The sequence below is a fragment of the Halyomorpha halys genome, unplaced genomic scaffold (genome assembly GCF_000696795.3).
Source record: "Halyomorpha halys isolate HHAL.00 unplaced genomic scaffold, Hhal_1.1 Scaffold233.1, whole genome shotgun sequence".
Taxonomy (NCBI): Eukaryota; Metazoa; Arthropoda; class Insecta; order Hemiptera; family Pentatomidae; genus Halyomorpha; species Halyomorpha halys.
This window is the reverse complement of record NW_027111122.1, coordinates 511,633-524,729: the sequence shown is the minus strand read 5'-3', so window position 1 is coordinate 524,729 and position 13,097 is coordinate 511,633. Positions and strand designations below refer to the sequence as shown.

The 13,097-nt window shown below is 30.1% G+C and overlaps 1 protein-coding gene and 1 long non-coding RNA gene across 2 annotated transcripts in view; one reads left to right on the top strand and one right to left on the bottom strand.

The window, feature by feature from the left end:
- LOC112211896 (ankyrin-1-like) overlaps positions 1 to 3,984 on the bottom strand; it is a 14,556-nt gene extending 10,572 nt beyond the window's left edge. Inside the window, exon 1 of the mRNA XM_067049199.1 lies at positions 3,768 to 3,984. Coding sequence (XP_066905300.1) covers positions 3,768 to 3,824 — 57 coding nt within the window. The 5' untranslated portion in view covers positions 3,825 to 3,984. The remainder of the gene's footprint in view (positions 1 to 3,767) is intronic.
- Positions 3,985 to 4,361: 377 nt separating this feature from the next.
- LOC136796201 (uncharacterized) lies at positions 4,362 to 9,745 on the top strand. Its single transcript, XR_010843897.1, has 4 exons — positions 4,362 to 6,075; positions 6,530 to 6,581; positions 7,607 to 7,820; positions 9,456 to 9,745. It is a non-coding gene; the product is annotated as an uncharacterized lncRNA (long non-coding RNA).
- Positions 9,746 to 13,097: the final 3,352 nt, after the last annotated feature.

Below are 13,097 nucleotides of genomic sequence, written 5' to 3'. Positions count from 1 at the left end.
GACAGGATTTTGATGGGGGAGTCACAGATGTAAAGGTCTAACCAGGTGTCGGAAAATTGGGTGTGATGGGTAGGAGAATAAGGAACAAGGTGAAGGTTAAGGGAAAACAGCATGTCAGTTGCCAATACTTAACTTATATATATATATATATATGTATAAAAAGTTTAAGATCCAATCCTGAGGGTCCAGACAGAAATTCAAACAACTGATTTTGGTTAATATTGCTCAGTTTCGGCATGAATCGGGTTCGGTTCTCATGAATCGGGATCGGTTCTCATTAATCAGAATCGGTTCTCATGAATCGGGTTCGGATTTCATGAATCTGGTTCGGTTCTCGTGAATCGGGTTCGGTTCTCATGAATCTGGTTCGGTTCTCATGAATCTGGTTTGGTACTCATGATACTCACAGGCTGTTTATGTTGATGATGATGAGGCTCCGATGGTAGAGCTGGAAGTGGTGGGGACGGGGCGGCGATGTGTTCTCTACAATAATAATGCTGATGCCTTCCAGAGGATATCTCATTGTTTTGGTACTTGACATTGGCCTTGTCAATAACATCATATGTTGTCGTCCAGGGCTTATTGTTAGGATAGTAGTATTATTCAGTATTATATTATACTAGTATTTTCAGTATTTATCGGGGACTCTGAAAAAGCTGAAATTTCTTCCTAATTTCATCATTCATTAATTTATTTTTATAACTATTATAACTTCCTTATATAACCTTTCAAAATTCTATCTTTAAATCATTGTGTTCAAATTGTATGTTAGCTTTATTATTAATTGAGAAGTGCAGATGTTCTGTCACGAAATCGAAACTGTTATAATTTTTAATTTACTTTTTTACGTTTGGTTGTTTGGGCTGGTGGTGAATTCGGGTATAGCCCACCCTAGCCCAGAGTTGTAAGCAGCTCTTCAATCTCGGATATATGATATTTACTTTCCTTCATTTTGAAAAATTTGTTTTTTGTATGAATAGGTGCTGTCAAAACTTCCTAATCTATTAATATATGAACTTTCCTCAGGTGTTTTATCGTGTTTAGTAAAAATTTGATTTCTCCTAAATGTTTCCTTTTTTTCCCATAACCTTTTGTTTTTCTAAATAGCTATTAAAGGATATCATTATGGGTCTTGACTTTTCATTATTATTTTTTTTCCCGAGCCTGTAACAGTTGTTAATTGAGTTTGCATTTTTTGTAGCGATTCTTTTATTATTTTGGTTTCTTTGTTGTTGTTCAAATTTCCACCAAAATTGCTTGAAGTGTGGCAGATGAAATTATCAATTGTTATTCGCACTTCTAGGAGAATTAAATCACTTGATAACTATCAGTTGATTTGAATTTGATGAAACCGGTGAAGGTTAGATAAGAGCTATACTTACCGAACCAGCTAGAACGGGCAACTTTTCTGCCTCACATCCACTGCCCTCTCCGATCAAAACAATCAAATTTATGCCTGTACTGTTGTCTCTTCTCACCTGCACATTAATAAGAACTCTACAATGTCCATCAATCTTGAACCAATTCGATGGACTTTAACTTCGGTTAACACAAAATAACATAGGGGGATCTTCATTATATCACGACTGCAGGCCAACTCCATATATAATTGTATATGTATTAGTTTTGTAATTTTTATGCTTTTTTGTATCTGATAGGCGTTCCTCCGAGGAGCAGTCCCAAATGATTCCAATTATTTATTCATAGAATAATTGAAAATGTTATTTATTGAATAATTATTTATTTCTTATTCATTATTTAAAAAATGAAGTTAATTACGCGCACTACTTAAAACTTTTTTTTTTATTTATTTAACTTTTCTAACGTAGCTAGATCAGAAAAGTATTTTAATTGAACTAAATTTTCGATGTGAAAATTTGAAGAGATCAAAAAGGGACTCCTGAAACAAAAATATATATCACGGTTAGATTTTTTTTTATTCCTTCAAAAAAATTGAAACAACAGTCGAACTTATCTAAACGATCTGATAATTAATTCATCCTAAGTCCTTAAACAATTTTGGGTCCCATACATAGTAACAGGGAAAAATAGATGTTCATTCTAGAACATGTAAGCACACAAATACATTTCTATTAAACTGTTTTACAAAAAAAAATAATGGGAAAAAATGTTGTTTAAAAAAGTTATTTTAAAACAATATACAGTAAAATATGGTGTTAACAAAGTGGCTAGATCTATTCAAATCCGTCTAGATAAAAAAATTATTAAAAACAAGTCCGAGGGTTCTTGCCAATACGCCAGGAAGCCAAGGAAAAAATATTTAACATAATTCTATGATATCTTTATTTTTTCTATTATCGTATGCTCCGTTTGCTCTTCATATATTAAATGGTTATTATATGCCAATTAATTTACATTTCAGTTGAATAAGAACGAAAGATCGTTTTGTTGTTTCAAATGAATTTGAGTGCAGGAATGATTATAAATACCGGATGTTGCTTTTGTAAATTGGATTTCTTGTATCAAAAAATCGAAAACAGATAAAAAAGAAAAAAAATTTCTGGCAAAATCAAGTTAGATTTTGAGCGGCTTTTAAAAAACTTAAATAAAAAATTTCATATAAATAAAAAATTAGAATGTTTTGTGTTGGTTTTTTTTTTTTAAATATTTTTGTTGTCTGCATATGTACGGCGTTCACGAAATAAATTCAAAACCCTAGACAATGTTATTCAAATCCAATGTAACTGTGACTGTTATATAGTTGAATTTCCGCTCTTCCGACCCATACTAATAAAAAAATTTAAATAAAAGAAAATTTTCTACGACTTTTTATTTTATATCTCCGGTTCTAATTTATTTACGAAGATCAGGTTTATTTTTACATACTTTTTTTCCCCCAAAACTGTGCTCTATTTATGGAATTATGGTATAATTATATATAGATAGATTTGTTTTCAGATGTAGAATAACAAAATAATATTTTTAATTTTATTAAATGAGTTTGTAATTATACAAAATCACATAAACAGAAAATCGTACCACATGTAGTAGGCTAGAAAAAAAATTTCTATCGAAAAAGCTAGATTTGTTTCTAGGCCTCTCAAACATCATTTAGTTCTTATTTTTATAAAATGCATATATTTTGCATATATAGTATTTTACCTGTCCGGTTCAAACAAAATGTATTTGGCAGAAACCTGTGGCACGAGTACTCCATCAAAATAATTGGTACCAACTGACGTTGCGAACTGGGTCGGGTATATTTATATTACATCCAAAAAGCAATCGGTTTAATTTATAATAGAATATTATAAATTTATAATATAATATAAAACCACTATGCCATAATAATAGTATTGATATAATTTAACCCCATTGACTTAGCAAAGTGATATAAAATACTTATTGATGAAGGAATTAGAAAGAAGGGGCTTAGTAATTGAACGAAAAGGTATGGACCGAACCTTTGTAAAAGGAATTAGAACCAAGGATATTAAATAAGATGTTTTAGAAATTTTATTTTATTTTAAATTGCTTTTGCTGAAATCTCCTTGGATTTGGATAACATTGTGAGTAGTTACGAATTTATTTCGTGAACGCTATGCATTGACAGAAAAACCATATTCCCGTACTATTACATCCCGTAATATCAATAATTGATTTTTCTGAAAAATCGAATAGTATATAATAACCATTAAATACATCATGGCGATTGGAAGAATCACATACATTACATTATCTATAGTATAGTAAATGTACTATTTAAACACCCACCTTATAAAGTTATTTATATACTATATACTTACAGAGAGAGCAATGTGCTGTAGAATGAAGAGGAAGGCGTAGATGAGTGACGGCGACATGGCCAGAATTGAGAGGTGCTGGCTGAATTGCAGAAGATTTTATACCTCAACTGCCCAGTCCAGGTTGTGTTAGGTCAAGGACAGCAGCTCGGTCATTATTTCTAATTAGAATCTAAATAAAGATCGTAGGAGGAAAGAACTAGATGTAAATACCTTTTCCTCGAACCACGTCTCATGCTTGAATTCAAAATATTCAAACTTATACAAAAACAAGATGTTCAGGAAAGCTCAGTTCTACAAATATTTTTCCCACTAAGATCAGTTTTCTTTTTCAAGTTTAAGTAATTTAAGTTTTGACAAAACATGAACATGAAAATTTTGAAAGAGGATGTGCTATACATATTATTAATCAAAATTTACTCCATTCATGATTATCCTACTGAAGCTACGGCCATTCATATTTAGGTATCCTTTGCTTAAGGCTAAATGTACCGATTTTTAGTAAGTTTTTTTTCAAGAGATGGCACTTTCGGGGCAAATTTACTTTCGAACCTGAAAAGTAGAGGAGGTGAATTCACCGCATAAGGCCATTGGATCTTGGTTGCCTCAAGAGTTGTCCTCCATGTTTCCCTATCATCAGCAGCCCTCCACCAGTTCCTGATTCCAAGGATTCTGGCTTCGGCACTTACTCCATCTCTCCATCTCAACTTTATCTACCCACTTTCCTTTCTCCACCCGGCACCATGCTGTACAACTTCCTTGGAAGAGAAGTCTCGTATATCTGGACAACGTGGCCCGCCCATCTCTGCCTAGCTATCCAGATACATCTGATAACAGCTGGTTCCTTGTACAAGATGGCCAGTTCCTGATTTCACCTGGTTCTTCATTCATCATTCTCCTTCACTGAGCCAAATATCTTCTGAAGGACTTACCTCTCGAAAATTAACATTTTTTCCTCACTATCCTTCGTCAGTGTCTGTGTTTTACACCCCTAAGTCAGGACAGGTCTTATAGGGACTTTGTAAAGGAGGCCATGATAACATTCTTTGGTTCACCTCCTGGCTCATGTCATTATCCGCAGTCACTACCGATCCAAAATATTGAAACCTATCAACTATTTCAAAGTTGTATATACCAACTTGAATTGTTGGACCTGTTTGACGGCTGTCAGTTGTCATGTATTTCATTTTTTCCTCATTGACCTCTAGGCCTATCTTTATTGTTGCTGCCTCTAGCAAGCAGTAAGCGTACCATAGCCATTAAGGTTTTCCCAATAATTCATATGTCAGTGTTTGGGTGCTTTTTCTAAATAATGTGGCTGTTTTCTGTACACCAGCATCTCTCACTATGCTTTCTATAGCTAGATTAAAGAGTGTGTCTGCTAGAGTATCACCTTATCTCAGACCTCATTTGCACTTGAATTTATTTGACAAATCTCCTTGCACTCTTACACGACAGCTGGACCCTGTTTTATAATAAAGTACAAACTAATACTATTAGCCTTATAGATTTAACTTAATACAATTACACTGACTTGTACAATAGTAACTTGTACTTTAGTACTTTTAAACTCCTTTAATATCACTAATAGTCCTCCCAATTATGAAAAAAAATAAATATTAGTGTAATTAACACGTTTTTTCTATACTTGTATTTTAAACTAATACTATTAGCTGTCATTATGAATCAGGGCCTTGGTGTCCATCATTGTCACTCTGGTTAACCTAATTAGCTTTGATGGGATATCAAGTTTTTCCATTGCCATATATAATTTTCCTCAGCACACCCTATCATACGCCTACCTGAACTCAACAAAAATCATAAGTATTTTGAAGTTATATTCATTCATTTTCGCGAGCATCTGTCTTAAACTGAACAGCTGGTCAGTGGTGGACTTCCCCCTAGTGAAGGCACTCTGGTATTGCCCAATCACTCTCTCCGTAAAAGGACGTAGCTTGTTATTGAGGGTATTAGAGAATATCTTGTATATTGTGGGGAGCAGTGTGGTGGACCTATGGTTATTACAATCTAGGGAATCACCCTTTTTCAGTATGGGGCATATAATGCCAGTTCTCCATTGTTCTGGTATAGCTTCCTCTATCCATACCTGCATTATGAGATTATGCAATCTTTTTATGGTTTAAGGCCCACCCTGCCTGAGAAGTTCAGCCTGCAGACCATCAATCCCGGCTTTATTGGTCTTTAGCTGCATGAGGGCGACAAGAACATCTTCCCCATATGGGGGCTCCATATAATCGTCAGCATGCTGCTCATATTTAAAACCATCATCATTTTGTTTGAAATGATCCCGGTAAGCTTGGTGATAGTGTATCTCACAAGTCTTTATGCCTTAATTTTTCTTCCATTTGATATGTATGCTCTGAGGCTGGTCACTACCAAATAGTGATTTCAATCCATTAAATTAATTAAATATTGTTTCTTAGAAGAAGTTTATATTTGGTTCAGAAACTCTTGTATATCACAGAATAATTCCTTAATACTAATAAAATATTGAATATAAACTGTTCCATATTGTTTAAAAATAAAATTGGTTTTTAATATCATAATTGGAAAAATTTTTATTTTTGCCGTAAAAAATGAAAATATTTGTTAAAATGAGACACTTACATTTGATTCATTATCACCTTTTGTAGATTTTTGTTTAAAACAATTTCAGCACTAATAATATTTCAAAGAATTGTGTATTTTATTGCAAATGATTATATTTTCTGCTTATTCTAAATTAATTATTTCTTTAATTTCAGAAAAGAGCTGAGTATTTATTTACCAGCACATATTTTGAAGAGGGAGAAAAAAGTTAGTATTTAGAACATTTAATATATTTAGATCATTTTAAAAAATTACTATTTAGATTCAAACAACTCATTGCTTCTAGCTTAATAATTTATTCAGAGACTTAATTTGAATATTTGATTCATAACATTTGCTTAAAGGATTTAGGCTTGATTTCGTGCCAAGTTTGACCATGTTATTTAATCCATTATTCAAATTAAATAAGGTTAACTATTTACAATGTGGCTAAGGGTATAAAATATTTTTTATTTGTTTTATTTTCAAAGAAAAAAAACCCTCACATCTTATCTCTTTCATTTTATCTTTTAGTCTTTTCGGACAACCGGTCTATTTATTATAGTCTATCAAAATTATTATATTAGAAGAAGTTAGATCTTTTACCAATCAATCAACCTTTACATTCATTTTTAAATTTACATTATTCACAATTATATTGACATATTATATATTGATAACAATCATTAGATAGATTGAGAAAAGCAAATTATTTATACATTTTTATTTAATTACCTTAATTACTTAATGTCTATAACTAAATAATACATTTAGCTTAATATTATGATACAATATTAAGCTAAATGGATTATTTAAATATATTGCTTCAATTTTTTATTATACCTTTTTCTAGTAGATGCCATTCATTCTCTTACATAATTACTGTTCTCATTTATTTAACATTAACAAATAATTAGCTTTCCTCAATTCAGATATTGATTGTTATCAATACATTGACAACATAATTGTGAATAAAGTAAATAGAAAAATTGATAAGACCAAACATCTTCTAATATGATAATTTGTTCATGGATTAAGTAATGTACAGGTTTTTCAAAACGTCCAAAAATATAAAATAAATAAATTATGGTTAAATAAATTAAACTTAAATTTTGTTCCAATTATAAATCATTTTGTTGTTAATAACCAGAAATTTTAATGATATTGTATTTGTATTAGTTAACATGGTTTATTTATATAGAATAAACATTTTTTTGAGTATTTACACTGATTAGTTGTATATTAATCAACAGGTACTAGCAGCAGAAAGGAAGCACATTGCTTGTTGCGACCTCCCTAAGGGCATGTGTTCATTAATTATCTGATAATAAACTTTGAAGAGAACATTGAATAGCCTAGTTCTGCTTCACTAAAATCACCGAACTAATTTATCATTTTTAATTAGAGATGTACAGCAGTAGGTGCCCATTTCCCAAGTGATGGGCGGTAGTATGATCAGTGAATGTTGTAAGTAGCTGTTTAATGTGGGTATGATTACTGTATCAATATTCTGCCTCATTCTTTGATTAATGCTCTAATTGTTATAAAAATATACAAAACTTTTAAATAGTTTACGTTGTAGTAATTATTCGGTGTTAAAATACATTTTTTTGGTTATTTCTGGTTTCTCTAATACTGGTATTAATGATTTGAAAAAATTCCAGTTTTTAATGTCCACTAACTAATTAACATCCACAGAAATTATCAAGTTGATTGATGTAGCAGCTACTGTTATTCTCCTGTACTATATAAGATCTAGGGGTGACTTCAATGAAACCTGAAATTTATAGTCCCTTTTGGAAATGAATACTCTGTAAAATATAGTATTTTTCAATTCTGTTTTTTTATAGCCATTTATAGAATATTCAAGACAATCAATGCAAACAAATTGTTATAATTTGTGTAAATGAAAAAAAAAAATGATATCTTAGTGAAGTATAAAATTCTTCCACACCATCTTAAATCTCATTGGCATATAATGAAGATCTGATGCTTTTCCTATGTTAATTATCGAATCTGAATTTGAGATTTTCACTTTTTCAAGTCCTCTGTTATCCATTGGTTAATGTTACTACTTTAAACAAAGTCCAGATTCAAACAGGTTATGTTCTGTGAGGCCAAAGTCCCAACTATGTTTCCATAGTAACTTGGTGTGAAACTAGACATACTCTCAGTAAAAGTAATAGATGGTTTAGATCTATAAAACTAAAACCATTTCTTGGCCAATTGTAGCTGAGGAAGTCTCATTACTGCAGCATCACCACTGACCACCTTACTCTGAATGTCTAGAAGAAAAAAATCAAGGTTACATGATCAACCATGAACACAAACTACCAATAATACAGTAAATAACTAGGCCAGCTTTATTTATTTGGACAAGTAAGCTATGGAACGTTTTCATCTTGTTTTCAATTAAAATATTCACATTATGAACATAATTAGGAATAAATATTGCACTATTTGAAAACTATTACATGTTCTAGTTCTATAATAATAGTAACCTAAATAAATAAAGGATTATAACTGAGGACAAAAGTGAAAAAAATAAAGTAATATGAATTGATAAACTAAAATCCAAGATTCGTGCTGATAAATAATGAATTTTTCTGGAATTAAAGAATATTGTTTCTTGCTGAATATGGCAGCATAACTTTAAATCCAAATCCTTCTTCCTGAATTGTTCTATCAAAAATAAAATTTTCTATTAATATTGAAGTTTATCCAGTAGTTTCATGAACCTAAAAAGTATTTTGACTAATTAGTTTTCTAAACACTTGTTTGGTTCCTAAAACTACCAAGAGATTTAATAATTTTATAATATTTTAAGATTCACTAAGAACTCACCATTTAGCTTAGATTTGTTGTAATATGCGTTTAGTTGGATGCATTGAGTAAAGTATATATTTAGTTTTTATTATATAAATATCTAAAACTCAATGAAATTTTATTGATTGTTGGAAATATTTAATATTTCTCATCCTTAAAAAAAAATAGATTTAATTTAATCAATTTAACAGGTTATCAACCTTAGTCTAAGCACTTCTGCTTATATTATTTATACATTTTACCATAAAAATTATGTTTGTTTTTTTCCATACTAAGAAAACTGACCAAAAACAAGATTATGAAAACTGACAACATACGAGAAGAGTTTATCTGTTTATAATAAGAATCTACAGGCTCAGAATTTAGAGGTATGTAATTAATACACAGCCTTCCAAATACCTGATGAGCTGCCAAGGTACCATCCAAATCTGGGACAAGTTGAGCGACATCGCCAACATTTGGGCTCAAAAGATGAATGAATATTCAGTTTAAAAAAAAACATAATTATATGTATATTTTTGTTAACAAAATATAATTAATAAACACAATTTATTTTTATTCCATAATACTTATGGATTTATTGATTTTATAATCCTTTCATCCCAATTTTTTATATATTATTTTTGTAGACTATATACATGAAAGGGAATAATTATATCACAAAGTAAATTAACCCTGTAGGAGTAATGTAGATTAAACCATTTCTTTCAAGCAACGCGTTTACATATTATTAAGGTTTATTTCATTTTAATTTTTTGTTATTTTTTTTATTTCTTATTAAAATTGTGTACTGATTTAAGTCCAAAGAATTTTATAAATTTATAAAGGATTTAAGCTCAAAGAGTGTTGAGTACAGTCAGATTCATAAGTATGTAGTAAAACTTCAAAATTGAATTTATAGTTCGCTCATAAAATTCCATAATATGATAATATCCTGATTAAAACTGTATTGAAGAAATAAATTTTTATTTAGAATTTTAGAACTTTATTTTTCGTCTCTTGAAAAATCAAGAATATGGACTTAAATCCTTTGTATTTATCAGTGCAGACTTATCATCGAGAGCTTAGCGTTAGTATATAAGATTTCAAAGATTGTTCAATGATAGGCTAGGTAAATTCATTTTTATTTGAAACGAATATGCGTAGGATAAAAATCCACCCTCATCATGACAGCTTCGAAATATATAATGAAAAACGGACAAAGTAATTTTTTTACAAATTGGTTTCTTGTAAATATTAATCCTTTATCCCTTAATTATGGCTCAGAAAAATGATGAACAAATATTAAAATTAGGGAGCGAAGAGTAACTTTTTTTTTACAGACTATATAAATGATGTGCATTGTTTAATGGAATTCTCATTTAATAACTGACCAAATGGGTTAGTGAATTGAAACAAACAAGCAATTGTAGATTGAAAATGAATTTTTTTAAGTACTTCCATGGTAAGGGAGCGAAAAGCGATATTTTTAAATTTTATATTTACTAACTATAATTGTTTGAAAAAGGTGCCCCCTCACTTTTGAAATGAAATTCAAGATGCCATCTAGTTGCAAAAATAAGAAGTAGGAGGCTTGGGTAAAGATCTTGGTCTTAGTACAAGAGCTGGGAAGAAAAAAAGGCAGTTATCTCACCCCGATTTTTGATTACTTTAATGAAAACTATGTATAATTAATAGTCAAAATTGGTTACATCAAAAAGGGTTACAATATAATTATTAGAATTTGGATAAACTGGGACTATTGCTATGTTTACAAGGAATCGTAGTTACTTTTTGGATGTTGGGATGGAATACGGGTTTCTCTCCTATTCATTTCTTCTCATCTTGCCTGAAGTTCAAATCCCTTATGTCTATTTATTTATATCTTTTTATTTATTATTTTATTTATTCTTTTTCACACTTTATAGTGGCCTTCTTAAAATGTGCTCGCTCTTTCTTCTCCTGTACAGGTCAATATTGCTATAAACAACTCTTCTCACTTTGTTGTACAGATAGTACAATAGCCCAAGAGGAGAAAAAAGGCAGTTATCTCACCCCAATTTTTGATTAATTTAATGAAAACTATGTATAATTACTAGTCAAAATTGATAAGTCTGCCAAGTATAGGTAGGGGGAATAAAAATGGGCTGTATCAAAACCTTAAAAAAACAATAATTTTTCATTCGGAGCTCTATATCTTAAAAACTAACAACAACACTAGAAAATCTAAGAGAACATTATTTAAAGAAGAGTAAATTTGCTGAAATATTAGCCCTAAAAGAGCTATTATATAGTTCTCGAGATATACGTCCAATAGTTCTATATAGATATAACTTTTTAAAAAGCAAAATTTCTAAAAAATCTACTGAAAGATTAGTAGTTAGTTAATTTATTTTGAGAAATCTATATCTCAGGTAACTATGTGACGTACAGATGTCTATTAGCACTCAAATTAAAGCTAATTTAATGGGCTATAAAGAAGCTTATGACCTTTATCTTTGTAGGAATAGTATTTTTCATGATATTTGCTAAAATAAATTGATTTATAGTTGTTCGGCCAATAAGTTTGATTTATGAAAAACTTCATTTCAGAAACCATTGGACGTACAGATGTCTAACATCACTCAAATTAAAGCTAGTTAAATTTACTACAAAATAGTTAATTATGTTTATCTTTGAAGGAGTAGTAGTTTTTATGATATTTGACAAAATAAACTCACAAAATGTTAATTTCTAGTTGTTCGTATAAAATGTTGGATTTTGGAAAAATATATATCTAGATCCACAAGACGCACATATGTCTGCCAACAATCAAAATAAAGGAAATTTAACTTACTATAAAGTAGTTTATGACACTTATCTTCGTAGAGGTAGTATTTATTTATATTCATATGTGAATATCATAAAAACATATTCACATATGAATATAAATTTGGCAAATGAAAATTTGTCCGAACATCTATAAATCAATTTATTTTAGCAAATTTCATGTAAACTATTAATCCTACAAAGATAAACATCATGAACTACTTTATAGCTCACTAAACTAGCTGTAATTTGAGTGCTAATAGACATCTGTATGTCAAATAGTTTTTGAGATATAAATTTTTCAAAATAAATTCACTAACTACTGATCTTTCAGTTCGTCCCATACAACATTTTTAAGAAATTTTGCTTTTTAAAAAGCTATATCTCGAGAACTATTGGACGTAAATAGCTTTTTTAGGGCTAATATTTCAGCAAATTTGCTCTTCTTTAAATAATGTTCTCTTAGATTTTCTAGTGTTGTTGTTAGTTTTTATGATATAGAGTTCCGACTGAAAAATTAATGTTTTTTTAAGGTTTTTAAACAGCCGCCATTTTTTATTTCCCCTACCTATACTTGGCAGACTCATCAATTTTGACTAGTAATTATACATAGTTTTCATTAAAGTAATAAAAAATTGGGATGAGATAACTGCCTTTTTTCTCCTCTTGGGCTCTTGTACTATCTGTACAACAAAGTGAGGAGAGTCGTTTATAGCAATATTGACCTGTACAGGAGAAGAAAGAGCTAGCACATTTTAAGAAGTCCACTTTCTATAAATAGACATGAGGGATTAGAACTTCAGACAAGATGAGAAGAAATGAATAGGAGAGAACCCGTCTTCCATCCCAACATCCAAAAAGTAACTACGATTCCTTGTAAACATAGCAATAGTCCCAGTTTATCCAAATTCTAATAATTATATTGTAACCCTTTTGGCAAAACACACATGATCAAATGTTTCATGAAGATTATAAGAATATAGGTTTGTTCATTATAATTATAATTTATTTCAAATAACAAGTATAGGGTCTTTTTTTAAGCCCGATAGAACTTGAAATTGTAAAAAATAACACAAAAAATTAAATTGTAATCAAAATTTTTTTTTTATTCGAAAGATCAATACGTGACAT